Consider the following 24,993-nt stretch of genomic DNA (forward strand, 5'->3'; position numbering starts at 1 on the left):
TTTAAGTGATATTTAATATGTATGTATAGATATTATGGTATGCTCTCGTAGGTTTCAAATATAATATATTTTCTCATCAACTAATATAAGATGAGTTCAAACTTGAGAGTAACTGAGACAACCTAAACTCAATGAGATAAAGTTAAATGTTGGGTTTAAAAGGCATTGAGACCATCTAAGACGTGAGGTTAATTGATTCAAAATAGGTGTTGATAGGACTTACTCATATTAAGAGTTGAGATGAGACTTTATCAAAACTCAAGAGTGAACGAAAAAAATTATTGCGATGATTTACATGTGAGTAAAAAATCTTACATCACTAGTAAATATAAAATGAGATGTCTTATATATATACGAAGGATCTAAAAATCTAATAATTTAAACTTTTGGCTCAAGTGATATCAAACATGCATGTATAGGCTTTTTGGTGTGCCAAAATTATATGAACAGGAAATATTATCGTGATAATTTACATATGAGTAAAAAATCTCATATCATTATCATTAAGAAATGTGAATGAAATATCTTATACATACATTCAGAATCCAAAAACTTAATTGAGTTTTTGGGTTTAATTGGTGTCCAATATGCATATGAGTAAAGAATCTCACATCATTATAAAATATGAATAAAATATCTTATATATACATGAAAAATATAAAAACCTAATAATTAAAATTTTGGGCTCACACATAATTAGAAAATATGAATGAGTTATTACATAAAAGAATAAAAAACCTAATAATTTAAACTTTTGAGTTAAGTGATGTCTAACGTGTAAATCAAATGTGCACAAAAGAAACGAAAAGCAAAATGCCGTAATACAGGGAAAATAGTTGAAGACATCTGGTTGCATCAGTCCTAGCTTTAGTCTGACGAGGCTTTTCTTTTTGAAGCTGGGGCCAGGGGAGTGCAAAGGTGTAAATGGAGCACGAGCTATCAAGAAAATATGAATAACTACTGTTTTTTTTGTATTATCTGTCAAAACTCAAAGCACATCGGTTTAAGTGATTTGAGTTTTTAAGTCTAATTTTGAGAATATGGACTTCAAAGGGTACAAATTCACATTCCTGAATTCAATTTTCCATTACAAGCAATCTGACTCAAGTGGCTCGGGGTACTTTTATTTTCTAAAACAATATTGGTTAGTCAAGATTTACTGCTTAAGTAAAACAATAGAACCTGTTCAAACATCAATACATAAACAATACAAAAATGCCAAGTCCAGCATTCCTCAATGTTTTTAAAAGGTCAACATAACCCATTTTTGAGTTTGACGTAACTTAGCCCTTTAAACTGGAGGCCTTTGACTTCATGCTCAGTTACTACATTTGTGAGCTCGGAGTTCATCATTTAATCATGGCTTTTTTTGGTTAATTGAAATTTCCATATATCCATACAAATCTGGAAAATCTATCAGCAAAATGGTAACTAAAACTAAGTAAAACATAATGAACAAATGCTGACAGTCAATCTAATGCTTTTACAATCTTTTTTGGAGGATAATGTTGTCACAATCAATTAGATAAAATCACTTCATTCGGTCCCCACTGCTGACAAAGTGTTCTGTTGACTGGTTTATCTGCAATACCAGCTAGCTAGACAGTCAAGCTTTATCTTGACTGCATCATCAGCTATCTGAGCTCCAATGGCCGTAATAAATTTACTTTGCCAAACTTTATGAATCATGGCCTACTGCAAACATGATATCATATTCCATAATTTACTTCCTTCTTGCATTAGTTAAAGATGTTACAGACAAGAAGCTGCTGAGTGCTCCTACATACTTAAACAGAACTCATGATTTAAAAGATTTTTGCTCTCAACAACACCCTACTTCACAAAAAAAGGACAAGTTTTGAAGGGTTCCCTTACGGCGAAAAAAAAAAATTCAACACTGGATGTTGGCTCAAGTGACAGAAGTCTATTCCTCTTTTTGTTGTTTGGATTCAAATCATGAGAAAGTAATTTTCTATGAATTCGTTAGGTAGATGTAAATAAACTTACACCACCTTGGAAAGAAATATATTAAACAAAACTTAAAAACCTCTAGTCCCTTAATTTATAAAAAAAAAAAAAAAAAAAAAAAGCAACCTTCTCCTGATGGTGCAGGAAATACAACAGGATTGAGATCAGATATTCATTATTTAATATTTACTTAAGAATTAATGACCACAGTCGTCGAAGAAGATTAGATGTTATTGCTGATAGATAACAAAAGTTTTAAAGAACAAGAAGAGATCATTTACAGTACATTGTTTACTTGATAATACTTGGTTTCCCACAAGCATAGAAACAGCTAGCCAACAACTGATAATGTTTGTTAACTAAAAGCAAGTCACCTAATTCCTGCCAGGTAGTATTACAAAAATTTCTACCCAACAAAAACCTTGATTTGAGATTGACAAAAAAAAAACATTCATGGACTGCATCAGGTGTAAGTTCAAGCTATGAACATCCCTAAGCGCACTTGCAATTATGACTAAATGACGGCAAGGGCTTCTTCACTTCTAAAAAACAAGTGGAAAAAGAAGCTGTCGATGATGAACTTTGGGCCACTTCCATGCTAATTTCCTCTTCATTTTCTTCTTCATGAATGGTTTCCAGTTTTATCTGGATGTTGAGCCTAGGCATGCCAATGAAACGAGCCGGCACCACGGCAGAGAAGGGAGTCAGATGTGGAGTGACTACTGGAGTCTCAGCCTTGGGACGGCAAAGTATTTCTTGGAGAGTAGTGACTGAGAAGATATCGATATCAGCCATCGGAAAATTTTTGTATGGAGACTTTGAGTATGAGCTTTGTTGGATGAGAGGAAATGTTAACAAATGTTGAATTCTATGCTTGATTTATATAGAACTTGTAAAGGTTATATGCCCCTTGATTTTCGGATAATAACATTAATGCCATTTAAAAACCAACAGTGTTAGCTCTTTATAAATTACTTTATGGATTTATATAACATTAAGGATCGTTTTAGCCACATTGGAAAGGGCCCGGCAACTGAAAAGAAAAGGAGGACAACTTGCTTTCTGAATTAAATGCTGATTTTAGAGGTTTGCACTTTTTCTTCAACATCTATTTGCATTTTAAATAAGTTAAAGTAGATTCAGAATTCAGACAATTCAAACCTTATTAATATACAATAAATTTTAGGATTTAAATGTTAATAAATTCTTATCAAAATTCTTGAGGGCGGCTTTTCTCACTTCCAGACCGATTGCATGCATTTTTTTTTTGTCCCATTTAAGCTAAAGGAGCAACACTGAAACTCAATCTGCAATATTTCAATTCCTTCAAGAATTTTCCTTTTGAACATATTTGTGCATTTTGCTTTTATGGTTTGCCCTGGTAGACACGGTGCATGTGACGGATGCATGTTACTATACGCGTTCAGAAGCATATACCAAGCAGCTAGCTAACATGCATCAATGGTGTTGTCAATGGATCAGATGAAATGAGAAGGCAGTGGAGCCCGGGTTTTGTTTCTTCTGTCTTAATTTTTCTTCATGATACCAAATGAACCAATATTGTAATATCCATCCCAACAACTTAATTCGACCTTCAAAAATGTGCTACAACTTGCACAATAATTTCCCATTTTCACTCATCAATATTTTTCCTATATATCATCTCTCCTTTGATCGAGTCAAATTATGAAAAATAATTAAAAACCAGTCAAATGAGAAGTGTTCTCCTTGATGAAGCAAAAGAGAAGTGTTTGAAGAAACAAAATTCGAAAAGTGGGAAACAAACCAAAAAGCTTACTCTTGTCAGCCTCTTCGTTACCTCATTATCACAGCAGTAGGCTCAACATCATCATCATCATCATTCAATACTACTGTCTAATGCCTCTTTTTTTAACTTTATGATCAGAATCAAGTTACGACCTTTTTCTTTCCTTGCCTTAGGGAAAAAAAACCCGCAAAAAAGGGACATTTTGCCCACTTCAAGGCTTTAACCTCTCACAACCAACGCTATGCACAATCGCTTTCCATTTTTGCTGTCCTAATTAATAAAATCTTCTTGGATCCATTGTTAGTATCACAGATCGATCCGGCTGACTCCCCATGTGAACAAATGCAAGTACAAAAATGAACCAAGAAATGAAGACAGACACCCCAAAATTGTTGATTTCAATAAAAAGCACTTCCAACCAGTCCTAAGTTGTGGACCCTTAATGGCTAGCTAGAAATGTGATAACCATGAGGTCTTTCTTGCCATCAGTGAAAGGCTAACTTGCCTAGACTTTAGCCATTTTAAGAATTAGATGGCTTTGTCTGAATCAAACTCAGTCAAATTTATGCTATAATTTAAATGATTGTACTGTAGCTTCATACGGATTTACAATATTGAGGCCTCATTGTCACCCGGTACGAAAAATTCGCTTTTTGTTTCAATGCATGTGAACTGTTTGGACCACATGAAAATTCAATGTTGAATCAATTTAAATATGTAAGTAGTTCTATGAATCTTTATCTTCAATGCAACTATCTTTATGTCTGCAATCCACATATAAGTTGAAGAAAATAAGGATGGTCAGCATATAAATCCCCTTATGTGTGCTTTATATTCGACATGAAACTCAATGCAAATCAGAATGAAATAGGTATGTTGTACTGCTAATTAGCTTTGGGTCTTAAATGCAAAACTTCGAGTCATGTTTCAAGGTCTCTTTCTTTTTGAAACTCTTTTTTCGATAATTGATAGGGCGGCCGGCTACACTTATCCTGACAAGTTGCTGTGCCTTTTTGGTACGGATGAAGATCAACTCCAAAAGTCTTCATTTGAAGAACTCTGAGTTGGACATATCAGGCGATTTCCTTTTAGTTGTGCCCTGATAGATACGGCACAGACGAGAAAATACAGCTATGACGGCACTGCATTTGGTGGAGTTCTGTTCAAACAAGCAAACGGCAAAAGATCAGGAGTGATTGTTAAGGTTCCATCAGCTTTCAGGTTCTGTTTGTGGAAAATGCTCGGGCAGACATATCCTGGAGGATTCTTGGACCTCTCACTTAATTGAAACATCGCTCCCATTCCTAAAAGCACTTTTCTTAGTTCAATTAAGATTTAATAAACAACTTGTAAAACAATTTCAGTTATATTGCCTGTCTAAACGATGTTCAGATGCACTAACCAAATTGGTATATTTGAAAATGAGAGTCTAAAAACAAACAATAATCCTGAAACAAAACGTAATACTTGCATTCATATACTTGGGATGTTCTTACAACCAGTCATTAAACTGGGCAGTTTTAAATCGTCATTCATAAAAGTACATCATGATTAATCATTCAATATTTTAGAGGTGGTTACTGGGTTGGCAACAAACCGAAACGTTTCTTCAAAAGAACTCTTTGCCTCGAATATTTGTCATCGGGGGAGAAACGAGCTGCACACATAATGTTGGTAAAAGAAAAAAAATTTCATTAGAAACCGTAACAACATTTCCCAATAAAATTTCTATGCAATTTTCCAAAAATAAAATATGCCTTGATCCTATTACAAACTTGGGCAAAACCAGAATATATATATATATATATATATATATATATATATATATAAAACAGCCGAACATGTTTCCAAGCCGACGTTATCACTGTTGTAGTTGAGTGCCATGGATGACACGGTTGGATACCAACTTGCCAATGAAAGGAAAAATGAGAAACAGATAGCTAATGACCATGTAGTCTCAACACTATCAATTCTTCACCCTATATATATATATATAAAACAGCCGAACATGTTTCCAAGCCGACGTTATCACTATTGTAGTTGAGTGCCATGGATGACACGGTTGCATACCAACTTGCCAATGAAAGGAAAAATGAGAAACAGAGAGCTAATGACCATGTAGTCACAACACTATCAATTCTTCACCAAAATGGACCGTTTTTATTGGTTTCCACATAAAAACAGACAAAACAAATATATGCCGATCAAAGCAGCTTACAGAAAAGAAATTATATTGATAAAGCTTAAAGTAGCCATATGAATTTTCTTTTCAGCTGCCTCAATAGACCATGTAATACATGTAAGGCTTTCTCAAAAAAGGGACACAATCAAGAAGACCATAAAAAAAACAGTTTATGCCAGAACTTTTATAAATACATTAAGCTTTATTACCTACATATAAAATCCGAACAAATATAAATATAAAAAATAACTGGTGAAATATTGATTATACATAAATTAGAAACCTTAAATATTATTAACAAAAAGATGATAAGATGAAAGCCAAACATGAAATGACTGCAGGATAGAGATTAAAACTTAATCCTAGTTTTAATTTTCACGTTTAAATGTGTTTCTCATGATAGAGCAAGTTTATTCAGCCATCAACTCCCTCAATTATTATGGAAAAGAAAAATAGTCTTGACATTCCAAAGAAAAAACCTCAGCTGTAGTACAAGTTTAAGATCAATAATTTAAAATTGAAAAAAAAAAAAGACTTAGCTTTGAAATTAAAAAAAAAAAAAAAGAAAGGGTATAACTTTAAGAGGTATTTAGTTTGGGATAAAGTAATTTTTCGTTCCAGGATCTTTTTGTAGTTTGATTCCTTGGTTTGATTCAAAGTAATATAATTAACAAGGTTTTTTAAAATTTCCAAAAATATCGAAAAGTAGGAAAGTAGAGATAAAAATTGTGATCTCTCCGAAGTTTTTAATATTATGGAAGAAAAGTGAAATTCTTTTTCATTTGTCCTCACTTAATTGTATTTTTAAATTATATAAATAATGTTACTTACCTTAAAAATGAAATAATTTTTTTATTAAATATTATTTAAATTATTTTTCCTTAATATATTTTAAATAAAAATCATGTTTTTAACACGAATATAATTAAAAACACAATTTTTGTTAAAAAGATGAAAAATTATTTTTCATGATTCAACAAAAATAACCTTTTTAAAATAAAAAAGGTAATTTTTGTTAAAAATATAATAAAATTATTTTTTAAAATTTAACAAAGATGAACGTTTTAAAAATTAAAAATGTAATTTTTGTTAAAAAAATAACATTTCTAAGATAAAAACATCATTTTTATTGTAAACATGAAAAAAAAAATTAAATTTAACAAAAACGACGGTTTTAATATAGAAAATACAGTTTTTATTGAAAAGATAATATTTTTTAAAATGGAAAACACAATTTTTGTTGAAAACATGAAAAAAAATTTTCAAATTAAAAAAAAAAAAACAACATTTTTAAGATAAAAAATGTAATCTTTGTTAAAAAGATAAAAAAAATATATAGTTTTTAAAATTCAATAAAAACGATAATTCAAAAATAAATAGGTAACTTTCATTAAAAAAATGACACTTTTAAGATAAAAAGTCACAGTTTTTATTAAAAACATGAAAAATATATTTTTCAAAATCAAATAAAAACAATATTTCTACGATAAAAATATAACTTTTATTGAAAAAAATATTTTTCTAAGATAAAAAAAGTTTTTGTTAAAAACAAAAAATAAAATAAAATCTAAAATATATTTTATTTAATATTATTGCATATAAAATTTATACTAAGCTTAGAGGGAGATTAACCACCCCCTTCCAACATCTACGTCGATTTTACTATAAAAGTTGATTTGCGTATTTTCTTTGCATAAGACAATAACATTAAAATAATAATTAAAATTATAAAATTATATTTGTTGAAAATATAAAAAATTATTATTTAAAATTATTTAATTTTAATAAAAATAACATATTATTCATATGCCACATTTTATTCACATAGTATTATTAATGTAACATGTTATTAAAGATAATATAATAAAAAATTTTATTAAATAATCTCAGATTTACATGAACCAAACACAGAAATTTTTCTTTTCCTAGATCAATAAAATCTAAAAATTATATGTTCTCTTTTAATATTAATTTTTTCTTAAATCATTTTTTTCTCAAAATATTTAAGATTTCAAGTAGTAAACACCTTTTAAGTTTCAAGTTTATAAAAGGTTTTAGTTTCATTACATAAAAGGTCGTCCTTCCCACAATCTCAATCTCCATAAACAAAACATACAAAATGAAAGAATTAACACAAACCTGAGATGCTTTAAACTTTTAACCAATAAATATCAATAAATAAAGCGAAAAAAAAAAAAGGGATTTTACCTTAGTGGTGTAAACTTTGTCACCATTCTCATTTATATAGAACTGGAGATACATCTTATCCAAACAAAAGGAATAGCAAATGTAAAAAAGAGAGAAAAAAAATTTCAAGCAATTAAAAGAAAACCCAAGAAAAAGAAGGAAAATGTGAATCAATGATCCGAGCCGCACCATCTCGGATAGGGGTTTGGAGAAGCAAACAAAGAACCAAGGATAAACAAATATGGTGATCCCTGGGCTTTAGAATTTCAATCAGGTGAGTGGTGATGGACCATTACAGGCTCAATCCTTGAAACTGGGCCAATAGTATAAACAATCAAATTCTAATTCAAGGTGGGTCCAAATGCATTACTAACATTTAATAATTCTTTTTCAGTATAATGTTGAGTTAATTCTAATTGTTCTAAAGTTTCCACTCTTCATTTTAATTTTTTTTTCAGGATTTTTTTCTTCATTTCAATCCATATTTTAATGCACTTGTGTTACAGAAAGAAACACGTAAGACAAGATGATATATGGTTTGAAAGATTTCTTCAACTGATGCACCAAATGAGTTTCCAGCCAATTACAGTGGACCATTGTTTATATGCAAGTTTTTCAGGAAATTTCTTCTACCAACATTGTCAATGTCAACTTCAGACAAACTGGGTTGCCTTTTCTTCAATCCACAAGGCAAGAGGTGCACATTAGGACCTTTACATCTATAGAAAAAATCAACTGACAGATGGCACACAACAGGTTAGTGCCGGTTGAGCTCAGAAAAGGGCAAAGTTGGAAGCTACTGATCCCAACAAAATCCATATCTGCAAAGATTACCTAATTTTCCATTCAAGTTTTGACACATAAAAAGAAAAGGTCCCACGATGTAGTTATCTCTTGGAGCTTGTATTGGAAACATCTAACATCAGACTTTTTCAAATTACTGGTAATGACAGTAAGTGGCGGCACTAGGAGTTAAATTTTGATTAGAACCACTGACTAGGACCTCTCTCTCAATTTAAGCCTAACCATGTTCTTATAAATCTTACCCATAGCTTGAGCTTGTGCTCATCCAAAACCAGGGTGTTTCCCCTATAATTCTTGTTCCTTCTTGGGATTTCCATGTTTCAGCCTTCTACTTCTTCCTGAGATCCTAGACATGGCGAATTCACGTCTCCCGAGGTTCATTATGGAGGTTGCTCCACCCCAGTTTGTTACTGTCATGAGGCACAGAACAAGAAAGATGTTGGACACTATCAGTGAAGAGGATAGAGATGGTAGCAACAATGGTTCTCTTTCTCCTACTTACAAGAGCTCACCAACTTCAGTCGCTGCGGGTGCTATGGCTGCTGCTTCTTCTTCTTCTGCCACTACTGTGACGGCTAACTCCAAGTATTTTCTCAAAGGAGTGTCGAGTTTTTCCATATTCAATAACTAGAATGATTTGCTTTTGTTGTATTGAAGATGTATCTTCCTTCTTCAGTTTTTTTCTCTTTCTTCCACTAACAGAGTCCGGGGGAATTGGCCTGATAGCCTAGACCTTGCTGAGACTTTTGTAGGTCTATATATATCCGTATGTACTTGGTAATATAACCAATGCTGTGATTGGCTGAGTAAGATATTTGCATTCTATGCTGTAAAGAGTTTCATGAATAAAAAAAACATTAGTTGATAGATTAGCCTTGATACTTGACATTATCATCTTGAACCAATGAGTTGCAGAGATTTTACCCTGAATGCCTAACAATTCAATAAAAAGTTTCAGTATCCCCATTGAACCAGCTAAGGAGGCAACAACCTTCATAATGCTCCAGCAGTTCATCTCATGATGAAGTAATTTGAATGACCTCATATAAAGTAGCAAGCTATCAGAATACAGATTCCTCAAGATATGGGGAATCTTCCAAGCACCATTGGCATGCATGCATGACTTTAAACATGTAACCAATAGTCTAAATTCTAAGGATTGCATTATATAAATAGAAAAACCACTATTTAATTAAGACAATATCAATTAGTTTTGACTCTTTCTGCAAGTTCTCAGATCTAATCAGCGATAATAACAATTCTAGAATATCTTTACTGGAGTTATCTCATGGTTTAAAACCATTGAACATGATCATAATAAGTTGAAATACAATTTGATATGATGGGCACGGGGCTTATCCTACTGTTGAGGAAGTAAGGGGTGAGCTCGGTAACTTTCTGTCCTCCTTTGGTAAGTGAAGGACCTCATCGTCCTTCATTGGACGAACAACCGAAGATCTTAACTTGAACAATGCTTTGCCCCAAAAGCTGAAAGCAATTCATGACAACATTATTAATTTTAAGGCTCCTGCTGATTCTCCAGTTAACAGTATGTGCATGACTCAACTTTGTTAGCAACGTAAACTTCTCTGAGCTCTCAAAAATTTCACACCAAGTCCATATGTGTGTGTAAACAGTTCTGCTTTCTGCCTTTGGTGTGAAAAGGTTGATCCTGGCTTCCACACACCACACTAGGGTATTGAAAAATGTAATCTGAGTAGAGTCCTGAATATCAGCTTATCTGCGAAAGTGACATGTTGCCTTCATGTTAAGCAATATCCATCTCCATCGAGAAAATTGAACTATTTTGTAACAAGAACTTTTTGCCTCTGCAGTAAAAGATCATCACTTCTGATGGCCTTTTCCCTTGCTCTTGCTCAATCTCGAAAACTTGGAACCAATTTTTCTCTTACGGGATACTTCAGATTCAACCGTCTCTTTCAGTTTTCCAAGGGCTGGTGCATTAAAAAAAGTGAAAAGCTTCAGTCAAGAACCCTCTTTCTAATTTTCTATTATGCACAACAGGAGGAGAACTAAGCATATCACAGAACCAACAGTATCTCCTTTCACTAAAAATGAAAGGTAAAGGTTATAATCGATAGTTTGTGCTCAATGAACTCATTTTTGAATTTGATCTCATTTTTGAATTTGATCAACACAAGAAAGAAATTTGCTATAACCTTTCCTTTTATCCCTTCAATCTATTACAAATGAAAGGCATTGCAAAATATGCGAAGGAAGAAACGAGTAATCAGCCAAACAGAGAGTCAGGTTCATCATATCCATTTACGAGTGGAATACTAAATCGTAACTAAATTCCGAAAAGGTGGTCCTAAGACCCCCCTCTCCCACCCGCACACCTTCCCAACCCAAAAAGAAAAAGGCAGATTAATGTGGCAGATCATTTGAAAGAAGAGGCTAGTAGCTGAGTGGGATTAATCCAAAGATCTTATATTGGCCTAGATAAGAGCCAAGAAGTTACCAGAGTTATAAACAGCATGCAGTGACTCAATTGAACTGGAAGGAATAGAGTAATGAGGAACTGAGTCATTGTCTGCTTTCAGCAACATCTTCTTAAAACGTTTCACCTGAAACAAGTAAAAGAATAAATAACTTCACAAGTATTTCACTGGTTTTCAATTCGTCCTACTGAACAGGAATGCAAAATAAAGTTATAATAACAAAGATAGAAGAAAAGTCCTATCCACAAGTCCTCATTGACATATACAATGTTCATGAAGAAAAGAGCTATCCACAAGTCCTTGTTGACATGTACAATGTTCATGGTTGGAAGCAATTGATATGTTCACGTACCTCATGCTTATGGAGCAATGTGAAGCAACATCCAGCTTGACCTGCTCTAGCAGTCCGACCGGCTCGATGGATATAGGTCTTTATATATGCAGGCATATCATAATTAATGACATTTCTCACTCCTTCAACATCCATTCCACGAGTCATCGCATCAGAGGATACAAGTACTTGCACCTTCCCTTCCCGGAATGCTTTCAATGTCTTGCTGCAGCACAAAGTTGCATTTCATAAGAAGTCAGCAAGAATGTTTTACAATCACCTCATAGACATTGTACCATTGTGAATGATCATCATCAATTAGAAAATAAGAAGTTAAATATAAAACACTACTCATTTTCGGCAGATGTGGTTGGAGAAAAAGGAAAATGCAGAAACAAGGATACAGGATTACATAATTTCTTGTTTGGCTAGAAGCCAAGGGGGGAAAGCATTTTGGAAGGATCAGAATGTTCCTTAGCAGTCTACCAAAACCATTAGTCACAAAATTGACAAACAAAAAGGGGAGAGTGAATATTACATCTACACCATTTCAATTTGATCTATCATTTTTTTCTTCTTCTCAAGCAAATTGCAAATGAAGAAAGCAGAGTTAGCTTTCATTTCCTTTCCCACCGTTTCTTATTCCCCAAGTCCCATCCATTTGTTCCATTCACTTTCCATCATTTCAATAGAGAGCTATTTATTACCTGTTGTTATATCACTTGATCCATGTGATATTCAAGAGCTCAATAAGGAATATTAATGAAATTTTTTCCACACAATCAAAGTTAAACAGGCACTAAAATTTACAGAAAGAAGAACACTATGTATTTAATCAAGAACTACATTACTGAAGCTCAATCATGTCTAGTTCTTTAGCACTTAAGATGGCACAAAATTGTTTAATTTTGAAAAACAATTCCCAAATGTCATCAAAGAATAAATGCAAATGGGCTGCAAAAGGCTCAGTCAAGCATAGAAATCGTTTATTTACAAAGATGAGAAACAGAAGCCGTTAGGGGAAACTAATCCAGGCATTACCTTCTTAAAGATTGACGTTGACGGCCTGAATACTCTTTTATTTTTATACTTAAATCACCAAAAAGGTTCAGCAACATACAAAGTCGATGAGTTGACTCAGTGGATGAGGTGAAAACAATGCACTTCTTTTCTCCTAATTCTTGTAGAAGGGCAACCAAATACAGGGGCCTCAGGTTCGATTCACATATCTGTAGAGAATACATAGAAATTTAATACAATAAAATAAAAAAGAAACCACCTAGTGCATTAGAAACTAAATTCACAAGCTTTGAAATTAGCATCAGAAATGGGATTTTAAGTTATTGATTCAACTGACATTTTTCTTTCAAGATTAGAGCAGTATATTTAAAACTTATGCCAACAAGACCTCTTAATTTCAAAATATTTCAAGCATTCTTTGATCCTGTCTATTTGTATAGTAGTTCAGAATTCACAGCAGGAAAAAAAGTCCAATCTTATTGTACATAAATTGCTAGAACTTTAAATATTGTCCTGATATTTTGACAACAAAACTGATGAACTTGAAGTGAGCTTTGGAAAAAAAAGAATTACTTAAGACTCTCAACTTTTTCTGAAAATAACTTAAAGACCCCATATTTTAATTAAGTACAATATTAATGAAGAAAGCTACTCAATGTTGGAGCTCAAGAGGTTGAAAAACCAATAGACTCACAAAGACCAATGTATAAATATTCACCAGAAGGGTTACTGAAGCATACAATTTTGTACGATTCCAATTTTTCTGGGAGTTGGTAACGTCTTTTCCCTGTTGTAATCAGCAAAGGATGATGCAGATTAAGCTGAGCAAGCTTGCTTGGATCTTGGGTTAAGGTGGCAGATAAAACCATCTTAACAAGCCTAGGGTGAGATTTACCCTTGAACCCCCTTTCCACCCCACTGCAGCAAAAATGTAACAAAATCATGAATTGAAGTTGGATATTCATAAATATGGCTCTCTTGCTATTTCAAACAGTATGAAAACCCTGAGAAATATTTTGAACATACTCTAAATTCGAGAGTGAGACACTTTCAATAATTTGTTCAAGGAACTCAGTTACTATTCCAAAGTGAACGTGGTTTCAAGCATCTATAGTAGTTATAATATCAATATCCAGAGAGTAACCCATTTTAAGCAGTTTCACGAAATATTTTTAGAAATCATTTAATTAAAGAAAAAATAAATAAATAGAATACACCAAAACATGCTATTTGCCATTTTGCTTTTGCTTAGTGCTACATCTTTAAAAAAAATAAATAAATAATCTTCAAAATGAAGAAAGAAGTCTTTTAATAAAAGAGAAGAAAAGATAGACAGAAAAAGCTAGTACAAACATGCCTAAAAGCATTCCACCTTGCAGAAAAGCTAGTTCCACCATATATACATGCACGTACACATGCCTATTTATCTTTGCATGTAAATGTGTCTAAACAAAAAATGCATGTCTTATAGATAGAAATCTATAAACAACAGTGAAACTAAGTTCAGATCATTTTGTACTATGCTTATTGCCGAAGATCAAGAAATAGCCTAAGAAACCATAAGGAACATAGAACTTACAATCTCCTTATAGTTTTTAAAGGACCCAATGTAGATGAAAGATAAGAATTAGCAAGAGGAAAGAGGCTTTCATCATTAGCTTGAGTCAACTGAAGTACAGTGGGTAGCCAAGACTGGTACGCTTCTCTGAGCAGCCGATCTGTCTCATCAACTACCTGAACCAATTTACCCATCAGCATCAACAAACAAATGACTCAAAACTGAACTATGATAAAATAGGCTCTTTTCCCTTATAAAAAAGATGTCATTATTTTACCAATAAATCTCACTCCAAAAATTAGGACTCACATGAAGTTAAAGAGATTTTAAGTAGAAACTATAGACTACTATGTGTAGGAGACCAATTTTACAGTTGTGTTCTTCAATATCTACAAAAAAAATTGTGCAACTATCAAAGGCATGGTCCACATCAGTGAACAAATAGTCCCAGGTGTTTATAGCTTAACAGAAAAACTTATACAGAACTAGTCACCCAAATTGATGTCAGTATAAATTCAAGATAGGATTCTTAACTAGCCAAACCCTGACAAGCACAGTGAAACTCTCACAGTAAGGTTTATGTTTCAATCCCAGAAACAATGTTTATGAACAACCATTCTAAAAATATTATTGGTAATTAATAGTAGTCAGGCCCCAACAGTGGTTAGAATGCATACACATAGTCACTACTTACAAGGTAACAAAGATGCTCGAGCGTAAATCCTTTTGTGGAGTTGATATGATCCATAAGCCTTCCTGGGGTTGCCACCAATATATCCACTGAACTTTGCAATTCATATGTCAGATCTTCGGGGTCATAACAGATGCCTGCCTCAAGCTTAGGTCTCTTAATAAGCTCTGATATTTCATCAGCAATCGAAGATTGACCCACTGCTAAACCAACGGACAAGCCTACTGCAGGTGCAATGGCTGCAAAAACTTCCTTAACCTGAACAAAAGGAAGCAAAACCCAACATTTTAATCTGTCATAACAGTTGGGCAAAACAGCAAAGTACCTTGAAATAGGAGGACGAGACAACGACCAAGAAATACATAACCCCATTATAATGAGTTTCATAAGAAGAATTTGAGTTCTTTTCAAACAGTTCAACAAATGGTTTCTTGAATAAATCAGAATTAACCATGTTGCTTCATAAAGTTAGTTATTCCTCAAATTTGCTTGAGAGAGAGTGAGGGAGGGAAATAACAGAAACAAAATGGGAATCGTTATACAAGAAAAAAAGGAAGAATTCACCTGCAGTGCCAAATCACGTGTAGGCAACACTACCAAAGCCCGTAGACATCTAACAGCACGAGTCGACAGCATTTGCACAATGGGCAAAGCGTAGGCTAAAGTCTTTCCACTTCCAGTCGGTGAATTTATGCAGAGATCACGCTGGAAAGCACCAGGCCCTAACGTCTCTTGCCAAACTGCAACTTGCACCGGGAAGAGTGAAGAGATACCCATCTTCTCCAAAGCCACCTCCAACCTAACTTGAAAGAATCGATTATCAAATACTTCAAATCTTCAAAATAATTCACCATTAAAGTAAAATATAGGAAATTGCACTAAAAAATATTTAAAAAAAAAAATTCTACCTGGGGTCGAGACAAGGGACAAGATTGATAGGGCAATCTTCAAAGCGATTCACATCAATCGGGCTTCTCATCCATGGAAGAATTGGGATGCTCTTTTTCTTCACTTCCACCATTTTGTTCCCCTTTTTTTTTATTCAAGCTTGAATCATCAAAATGAACGAAAAAAAAAAGAAAAAAACAGCCTTAAACCCTAATTCCGGGTTTTAGGGAAAGGAGCAAGAAGATAAAGAACTGGGCCTGGCTCAACTCCTATTGGGCCTACTTCTGCCCCTTAACCGATTAAAATTAAAACCATGAAAGTGTAAATTAGAATGAGCATACGCATCTTTTGTTATAACAAATGGATTCCAGTCTACCTTTTATCTGTCTAAAATAATTATAAAAAAATATTTTTTTAATGGCTAAAAATATTGCTCACTAGGCTAGCCAACCAAATACAATTATTCTATTACACGAGAAAAGTTCAAGAATAGTACAAAACAGGTACTAATTATTTCTTCTTTCATGAATGTTCATGGAAGACATGAATTATAAGTTTATACATATTGTGGGTCCAAATTGTTGGAACATTTTAAAAATGATGTTATATCATTTATATATGGTAGTACATGAACTATATATGACAGTGAATGGTTATATATTTTTTTTTAAATATATAATTAGTTATTAAGATTTTGGAAAGATATAGGCAAAACAACTACGGTCGGAAGAAAGTGACCAAAAACCACAAAAGAGTAGTATATTTTTTATAATCAAATCAAATAATTATATTTTTACACTGATAGATGTTTAATTGATTGATTTCGTCAAATATAAAACATAATTAATTATTGGATTTTATTATACTTTTGAGATTTATATACCAATAACCTTTTTATATATCCATTAATCAAGTCATGGGGTTAATAAAACTTTAAAAAAGATACGATTGTTATTTTATTTTATTTTGTTTTTTTTTATGGATTGACTTTGTATGATATTATAATTAATAATTAATCACTCCATGACGGTGCTCTGTTTGGTTCAGATTCACGTAAAGCCATAACAGAAAACAAGCACTAAACTACATTAATATAATTATTTTTATACTTAAAATGATAATAGCTGTCTAATAATATTGGTTAAAGTGATGTTTAAAAAATTTAATTAATATATTATTTTACCTTAAATTTAGTGAGCATAATACATTAAATAAAAATGTAATTTTTAAAATAATATTTTAACTACTCCCTTTCTTAAACTAACACAGATTAATTATAATTTGTGCCCTTATTGTATTAATAACTTTTATAATGAAATAAACTGTAATTATATTTTATAAAAATTAAATATCAAATTTAATTTTACAAATAAAATTAAAATATCAGTATTTGAAATTTAATAAAAATATAGAATTTTTATTTAAAAAATTAAGTTTGATGCTCTCATTTTCTCGAATCAAAAGAAAAATAAAAATCATAACAATTCAAGGGATTGCCTTAAGCAACAATGTAAGTTTTTTTTTTTTATATATATATATTTTAAACATATAATCATTTAATTCTTCTTCCACTTCAAATTCTTATATTTTAATTTTAAATACAACATAAAAATATAAAAGTGAAATTAAAATTACTTAAAATTTTAATAAAAAATTATATTTAACTTATTAATATAAATTATAATTTACACATATTTAAAATTAAGTATATAAATATAAATACATAAATTATCGGAAATTCTCTATCAATTCATGAGAGTAAGACACGTATGGCTGTTCTATCTCGTGCAGGTGTCTAGTGCTTTTTTGTTTATTATAAGTGATAGTTATGTCTACTTCTTTTTTTTTTTTTTTTTTTTTAAATCAAATGGTTTGATTTATTCAATGCAGAATGTTAATTATATTATTTTTTTAAAGAGGTAAAAAAATTTTAAAAAAAATCCAAAAGATAGGAAAAAATATGGAGACAGTTTTTGTTTTATATATTTTCCCTGTTAAAATCGAATTATTATTATTTTTTGTGCAAATCAGAGAAGGTTACCAATTTGAGACGAAAAGAGTATCTTACGTCCATCCTCTCCAATAATTGCAGTATATTAAAACCGCCAAACCTTATAAAAACATTCTTACCAACCATCGAAAGATTAATTCACCAAAGTCGAAATCACCTGCATTATTGTTATTTTTTATTTTTATTTTTGGGCAAAACCGCCTTAGAGCTACGCCCTGATTCGACTTCTCCAATCTGCAAATCAAAACCCTAGGAAAGGAAAAGAGAAGGCAAAAAATTTGCCAGCGAACCTCCCCTTCAAATCTCTACGTTCTTCGCTTTCTTGAACCGATTTCTCCGCCGTTGATTTATCCGATTTCGTGTGTACTATGTCTAATCCCTTGGCCACCGCTTCTGCTTTCTCTGTCTCCAACATTTTCCCCTTGATCATCGAGATTTAATTTTTTTCCCATTTTAATCTTCATATATAGGATTTTGATTTTCTTGAATTCGTTTTTTTTTTTTTTTTTGGAGAACAATGAGGGTGTCTAAGTCTCGGGTATGGCAACCGTGCAAGAAGAAGAGGTCTTTGATTAATTGCAAGCTTTAGAAGAAAACAAAGAGAAAAAGAGGATTCTTTTTTGAAAGAAATAGGGAAAAGAAATTTAACAGAAATAAGTAGGAATCAGATAGAAGGTGATGGCGACTCGCACGAGTGCTGGGACCAGGACACGTGTGGGGAGGTACGAGCTAGGGAAGACCTTGGGAGAAGGAACATTCGCGAAGGTGAAATTCGCGAGGAATATGGAGACCGGAGAGAACGTAGCAATCAAGATTCTTGATAAAGAGAAAGTTTTGAAGAATAAGATGATTGGTCAGGTACTTTTTCTTCTAATAATCACACTAATAAATCTCTTTTGCAAAAGTTAATATTAATTTACAACCAATTAAACTTTACTTGATTTGTATTTTTTTCTCGATACGGAATCTTAATTCTATGTTAGTTTCATTTTTCCTTGTATTGATTTCCAGTTAATTGAACAAATTACTGATTATCAGTTACTTGAATGAATTTTTTTTTGGGCATTTTAGTTAAGTTAATTGTTCTAGTTTTTTATTAGTCAGGATACCAAACATGATTTGACTTTGTAATTTTCAATTTTTTAACAGTTTCTTATTTTTATTAATTTTTGTAGATTTTGACTCTCATTTCTCTGTTTCTTATGACTCAATTTTGGGTCTTTTAGTTAAGTTAATTGTTGTTGTTTTTGATTAATCAGGATGCTAAACATGATTTGACTTTGTAATTTTCAAAATTTTAACAGTTTCTTATTTTTATTAATTGTTTTAGGCTTTGATTCTCATTTCTTTGTTTCTTATGACTCAATTAAGAATTGTGACTATGATAATTTAGTGGTTGGTTGGGGGACCAAATGGAGCGTATTAGGGATTAGCAAACAAATGGAGTTTTTATGTCCAAAAAGTAAGAGTCAAACTTAATTTGTCTATGAGAAATAATCTTAATAGTTTCACATTTGACTAATGTCTGTCATTTGGTTACTCCATGTTTTACCAAAAAAGAAATTATTCTTTGAAATAGTAATATAAGTATACCGTAAAATAATAATAACTTTTTTCCTTCAAAGAATTTCTTTTTGGACTTATAAAAAACTTTTGCTTTGAACTGTTACTACATCCCTTGATTTTTCCCCTTATTTACTGCTGACAGTTAGATGGCTATGCTATTTATATCCCTTTGAATCTCATTTCTGTTTTACCTTGTGCATGCCGCATTGTTCTTTTTCTTTGTCCTTTGCAGATTAAACGTGAAATTTCAACAATGAAACTTATTAGACACCCAAATGTCATCCGTATGTATGAGGTTTGACACAAAGTTTTTCTCTATATATCTTAATCTAGTTATTTTGTTGATCTCCATGCATTGCTTCCTTGTATCTTGTATGTGCTCTCTCTAAGCAGTTTGTCTGAAGAGGGCTCTACTTGGCTTTATAACTGATGTAAGTATATGATGTCTATGCTTCTTGGTAACTTCTAGCAATATTCTGGGTGTAGGTGATGGCTAGCAAGACGAAAATATACATTGTTCTGGAATTTGTGACTGGTGGTGAACTTTTTGACAAAATTGTAAGATAGTGCTTGGAACAAATTTGTGTTTTACTTTTGGAAAAGTAAAAGTGCTATCAGGAATCAAGTCTTAGTTGTTCATCAGGGTTGATTACTGTATATTAATCTTGCATTCTGTCCCTGTGCCAGGCTAGCAGAGGGCGGTTAAAGGAAGATGAAGCTAGAAAGTTCTTTCAGCAGCTTATTAATGCTGTGGATTACTGCCATAGCAGAGGTGTTTACCATCGAGACCTGAAGGTGTGGGATATTTTTTGTGTTCAATACCCCTTTAACTATAACAGTTAATCTGTGAATTTATTTGATCCAGCATAGCTGTGTTTCGTAATTTACAGCCAGAGAATTTGCTGCTGGATGCTAATGGAGTTCTTAAAGTCTCAGATTTTGGTTTGAGTGCTTTACCTCAGCAAGTTCGAGTGAGTGTGCTGTCTTTATGTATTATGACATCTTTCTCTCTGAATGACAATATTTACCCAATATCTTATATTCATTATGGTATGGCTGCTTGATCTGTGTTGTCCACTTTGCACGTGTATGGTTTTAGTCTTGCTTGGTGCTTGAATTTTGTGGGTAGCAGAAGAAGATGGCAGACCCCAGAAGCACATTTTATTTGGTTTTTCCATTCCCTACTACATTGGTGAATGGCTATTTATCATGCAACTTTTTGTAACATGCTGATAAAACAATTGAAAACTGATTATCTTATTTTTTAAATATAGGAGGATGGGTTACTTCACACAACGTGTGGGACACCAAATTATGTTGCTCCAGAGGTACATCTGTTTTGTTGCAAAATAGATCCCTTTTCTTTGTGATCCAGCTTTTCTTTATTGCTTTTGTGCTATCACTTTTTAGGTGATAAAAAATAAAGGCTATGATGGAGCTAAGGCAGATCTTTGGTCATGTGGTGTGATACTCTTTGTCTTAATGGCTGGTTTCTTGCCTTTTGAGGACTCCAATTTAATTGCTCTATATAAAAAGGTGCTTGTTCTCTCTATTTTTGTCTCTCTGAGTTCTTTTTCCTTTCACTTCAAAACAAACAATTTTGCTGAACTTTTATGTGTTATTGCTTATTAAGTCATCATCGTCATCATCGACATAAGTTAATCACAGAATCAAATGGTCTCATATTTTGGAAATAATCAATTTTCTCCTGATAAATATTGATTTGTATCCTATATTCTTCTTGTTAGCCATTCTCCATTTCCTCAATCAATATTGTTATTTTAAAGAATAAATTGAAATATTAAAAGTCTTAGTTATTGGTGGTCGTTGGCTTGGGAAACCGTCAATTCTTTCATGGAGGCAGTTATAACTCATGGCCAGGGAGGACAGTACCGTGGAAACATCAATAAGAAAAGTTTATGTGCACACAAATAAGCACAGAAAGACAGGTGCCTGTCATGTTTGTATCTGCATACAACAATGCTGTCATACTGCTGACCAATGAACTTGCAATTAAGTTTGATCTGTGTCTTCTACATCTGAAATGCTTTCTCTGAAGGAGTTTCCTATGTGATTGCAGATATTTAAGGCTGACTTCAGTTTTCCACCATGGTTCTCCTCAAGTGCAAAGAAACTAATCAAGAGAATCCTAGACCCTAATCCGTTGACAGTAAGTTCTTGTCTCTTGCCCTTTGCCCATGCTCTCTTTCTTTCTCCCCATTTTATTATTATTATTTTCTGTTGGTATTTTTGAATTCATTTTGTGCCTAAGGTTGCCGGCCCTGATGTTCTCTTTGTGTTTTTTTTGGGATATAATTTTCACTCTTTATTACTTGTGACTGAACCAGAGGATAACAATTGCTGAGGTTATTGAGAATGACTGGTTTAAGAAAGGATATATGCCACCTAGGTTTGAGCAAGCTGATGTTACTCTTGCTGATGTGGATGCCATTTTCAATGAATCAGGGGTAAGAGTTGTCTTTTTCACTTATGGAATGTGGTTTTATAGTGTTGGTGCAGTGGAACGAGTCTGTCTACATGATTTTGTTAGCAGGATTCTCAAAACCTTGTTGTTGAACGACGAGAAGAAGGGCCTGTTGTACCGGCTACTATGAATGCATTTGAACTTATCTCCAAATCTCAGGGTCTCAACCTTAGGTGTTTGTTTGAGAAGCCAATGGTATGTTTGCCAATTATGTTACTTACAAGATAGAAAATAGAACCCTTGAGAATCTGAAATTTTGCTTCATCCAGTGAAGTGAAAGCCCCTTTGGTTGGTAGTCATGAAAGATATCTCAGATAATTTTCTTGAACTACTGGTTGTCCATAAATTATTTTGATTGTTTTGAAGCATGTGATTGATAATTCACATGTTTATCCCTTAAAAAATGTTCTGTTATATGTAAATAGTTTGACCAACCATGGGTAAATCTTGGGATATTATTTATTGTCTTAATTAATACATAACTTTGAAAGATAATGTGGCTGCAATTTCCTCTGATTACAGGGCCTTGTTAAACGGGAAACAAGGTTCGCATCAAAATGTCCTGCAAATGAGATAATCTCAAAAATAGAGGAAGCTGCAATGCCCTTGGGTTTTGATGTGAAGAAAAATAACTATAAGGTTTAATCTCGTTCCAACCTTAAGCATTTTGACTGCTTTTAATCTTCTTCAGAAATTTAGATGGATGAATTTGTGGTTTCTATACTTAATGCTCCCTTATCCTGATATTTTATCATCTATTGGTAACTTTATCACCTGCTCAGGGCAGCAGTGATCCTATATTTGATGGACACTGATTGAACTAGATTCAGTTTCGATTGGTGCTTGTTGCCAACTTCATTTGGTAAAGATTGTTTTGGTATCAGTTCTTTCCAATGGAACTGGAGTATTGCATATCTGCATTGAGCACTTGAAAGTCCCATTTCTTTGGGTCTTTTTGGCTGAAATAGAAAGATTCATGTGTAACTAAATTGAGTTAATATGTAATCTCTTCAGAATTTTGACTATAAATCAGTAATCAAATGTTAAATTATTTTCTCATTTCTGATAAAGTCGGCTTCTTTTACCCATCTCAGATGAAGCTTCTAGGAGAAAAAACAGGACGCAAGGGTCATTTGGCTGTTACAACAGAGGCACTTCTCTTTCAGTCTTTATCTTTTGAGCATAATTTCAGTTTCACTCTCATTAAAAGTTGTTTGAACATGGTTATTGATGGTCTGGTCTGTAACCCCCATTCCCTGCCTCTTTCCCTATTCAGATTTTTCAGGTGGCTCCTTCACTTTGCATGGTTGAACTTCGAAAGTCTGAAGGAGATACCTTGGAATTTCACAAGGTATTAAGCATAATGTTAGTGATGTTGCGTTGTTTACTTATGAAAATGCTTAATGCTTACCTCTTGAATGGAAATTCTAGGTCTCTTTGCTGTTAATATGGTGGATAATTCATTTATTAATTTTCTGATAACCATGGCCACTTTATCTTGCAAAGGCATGCAAAGAATATCAATTTGGTTTTCCATGATTCGAAGTTAACTTGAATTTTTTCCCTCTTGACTTTATATTACCTTGAATTTACACTTTGCTTTCTTAAATTCACAGTTCTATAAGAATCTCTGTACTGGGCTAAAAGATATTGTTTGGAAAATGGCAGAGGAAGGAAGGGTGGAAAAAAAGGATGGTTAGTATATCATACCAGTTAGTAGAGCATGTATCTCTTTTGAATTCTCAATTAACTATCCTCCTACGATTTAGTCTAAAGGAAGATCGAAATTCAACATATTTTTTCATTAGGACATGGCAAGGATGGTTAGTATATCATACCAGTTAGTAGAGTATGTATCTCTTTTGAATTCTCAATTAACTATCCTCCTATGATTTTAGTTTAAGGGAAAATCGAAATTCAACATATATTTACACTAGGGCAGTGGCGGGACTGAAAATTAGAGTTGTCAAATCAATGAGCTCACAGGAATCTCATCCCTTCTGGGGGGAAATATGGAGTGTCATCTGATCCCTTCAGCCTTCACCCTTTTGGAAAATATTTTAAGAGTGTAAGATGTGAATCTAATGTGGATGGTTTTTAGTATGTCAGCATTTAGCAGTTAGGAAATGTTACATTCTGTAGGAATGATGCACAAGCAGAGTAAACCATATTCAATGAATCTTCCGTTAAATCACATCACTTTCTCTAGGTCTCGCTTTTGTCACTATCTATTACAGATTTACATTATACAAATGTGAGAGATTAGAAAGGCCAGTTTCTTGGACGTAAAGTCTTATATTTTTGGGTTTCTTTTATGGTTTTCCTTCAATGATTACAGGGGCTGCTGGTAGCTCTTCTCAATCGGGATGATTGGCGCCTTTCGCAATGCGCACTGGTCAGTTCTCTGAGGCGAACTTGAAATACCACTACTAGCTACTCAAATGTATATATATCTTGCTTTTCCATGGTTGTAACTTCACTTTTGTGCAAACCACCGTTTACGCATACCAGCTATATGTTTGCCTCTGTTGGATGGTGTGATTCAAAACGAACTTACCATATATCGTATTTCTCTGCTGTTTGGAGACCTAATTTTACCTATCAATTGAATTTATGAATAAATAAAATTGGGAAAAAAAAAAGAGAAAAAATAGTGGTAGAGATTGAAATGTGTTGTTTTTCATTTTTTTTTTTCAATTATGATTTCCTATACAACTAGGCAATTAGGAAGTAAGGACAAGTCCATTTAATTGCAAGGCTGTCGGATAAAACAGTAAATTTAAACACAATATAATGATATATTATGAAAACGTATAAATTTAAATAAAAATAATATATGAATTTGATTAAAATAAAAAATATTTTATATTTGACATACTGATATGATATGATAGTTTTCGTATTTTTCATATTTAACAAAATTATTTGATACGAGATAAGTATGTTCAGATCCATCAGTTGCCAAGTCTTGGCCAAGTTTTGAGTCCAAAATCAGATATAAAAAACGGTGGAAAGCAAAGATTAAAGACGATTTAAGTGGATTTTCCAGTCCTAATCTTCCCCCAGTTTGTT

The 24,993-nt window shown here is 32.8% G+C and overlaps 3 protein-coding genes and 1 pseudogene across 12 annotated transcripts; 2 read left to right on the forward strand and 2 right to left on the reverse strand.

Moving 5' to 3' along the window:
- Nucleotides 1-5,295: 5,295 nt before the first annotated feature.
- Nucleotides 5,296-8,315, reverse strand: LOC111280553 (uncharacterized; annotated as a pseudogene).
- A 746-nt stretch (nucleotides 8,316-9,061) lies between these two features.
- On the forward strand, nucleotides 9,062-9,781 carry LOC111280828 (uncharacterized). Its single transcript, XM_089757260.1, has one exon. The coding sequence runs from the start codon at nucleotides 9,262-9,264 to the stop codon at nucleotides 9,538-9,540; it is 279 nt and encodes a 92-aa protein (XP_089613386.1). The 5' UTR covers nucleotides 9,062-9,261; the 3' UTR covers nucleotides 9,541-9,781.
- Nucleotides 9,782-10,050: 269 nt separating this feature from the next.
- Nucleotides 10,051-16,128, reverse strand: RH1 (RNA helicase 1). The gene is made up of 9 exons (XM_022868327.2): nucleotides 15,880-16,128; nucleotides 15,536-15,770; nucleotides 14,975-15,229; nucleotides 14,302-14,456; nucleotides 13,463-13,640; nucleotides 12,744-12,931; nucleotides 11,724-11,928; nucleotides 11,392-11,497; nucleotides 10,051-10,864 (listed from the first exon to the last, which is right to left on the reverse strand). Exons 1-9 carry the CDS (start codon nucleotides 15,990-15,992, stop codon nucleotides 10,755-10,757), a joined length of 1,545 nt encoding a protein of 514 aa, XP_022724062.1. The 5' UTR covers nucleotides 15,993-16,128; the 3' UTR covers nucleotides 10,051-10,754.
- Nucleotides 16,129-18,005: 1,877 nt separating this feature from the next.
- LOC111280554 (CBL-interacting serine/threonine-protein kinase 23-like) lies at nucleotides 18,006-24,513 on the forward strand. 10 transcript variants are annotated; one of them, XM_089757247.1, is made up of 16 exons: nucleotides 18,006-18,229; nucleotides 18,384-18,728; nucleotides 19,669-19,731; nucleotides 19,923-19,994; nucleotides 20,124-20,231; nucleotides 20,327-20,407; nucleotides 20,711-20,764; nucleotides 20,847-20,972; nucleotides 21,517-21,606; nucleotides 21,785-21,904; nucleotides 21,991-22,116; nucleotides 22,444-22,560; nucleotides 23,016-23,072; nucleotides 23,198-23,272; nucleotides 23,538-23,616; nucleotides 24,260-24,513. In XM_089757247.1, the coding sequence occupies exons 2-16, from the start codon at nucleotides 18,549-18,551 to the stop codon at nucleotides 24,289-24,291; spliced, it is 1,380 nt and encodes a 459-aa protein (XP_089613373.1). In that variant the 5' UTR covers nucleotides 18,006-18,229; nucleotides 18,384-18,548; the 3' UTR covers nucleotides 24,292-24,513. The 10 variants fall into 10 exon arrangements, 9 of the variants coding, with proteins under 9 accessions (XP_089613373.1, XP_022723753.2, XP_089613375.1 ...); XR_016335135.1 differs by having other exon boundaries at nucleotides 18,006-18,728; nucleotides 23,198-23,286; XM_022868018.2 differs by having other exon boundaries at nucleotides 18,006-18,728.
- The last annotated feature ends 480 nt before the right edge of the window (nucleotides 24,514-24,993 follow it).

Source organism: Durio zibethinus, chromosome 28 (genome assembly GCF_047325235.1).
Source record: "Durio zibethinus cultivar Kanyao isolate XHJ-2024 chromosome 28, ASM4732523v1, whole genome shotgun sequence".
Classification (NCBI taxonomy): domain Eukaryota; kingdom Viridiplantae; phylum Streptophyta; class Magnoliopsida; order Malvales; family Malvaceae; genus Durio; species Durio zibethinus.

Excerpts from the sequence above, each read along its gene's own strand:
- LOC111280554 (XM_022868018.2), top strand. The coding sequence starts at position 18,549 with ATGGCGACTCGCACGAGTGCTGGGACCAGGACACGTGTGGGGAGGTAC. Across the intron at positions 20,232-20,326 it reads TTTACCATCGAGACCTGAAG|CCAGAGAATTTGCTGCTGGA; the intron begins GTGTGGGATATT and ends CGTAATTTACAG. Across the intron at positions 20,408-20,710 it reads CTTTACCTCAGCAAGTTCGA|GAGGATGGGTTACTTCACAC; the intron begins GTGAGTGTGCTG and ends TTTTAAATATAG.
- LOC111280828 (XM_089757260.1), top strand. The coding sequence starts at position 9,262 with ATGGCGAATTCACGTCTCCCGAGGTTCATTATGGAGGTTGCTCCACCC.
- RH1 (XM_022868327.2), bottom strand. The coding sequence starts at position 15,992 with ATGGTGGAAGTGAAGAAAAAGAGCATCCCAATTCTTCCATGGATGAGA. Across the intron at positions 15,230-15,535 it reads CACGTGATTTGGCACTGCAG|GTTAAGGAAGTTTTTGCAGC; the intron begins GTGAATTCTTCC and ends CCTTTTGTTCAG. Across the intron at positions 14,457-14,974 it reads TCGAGCATCTTTGTTACCTT|GTAGTTGATGAGACAGATCG; the intron begins GTAAGTAGTGAC and ends AAATTGGTTCAG.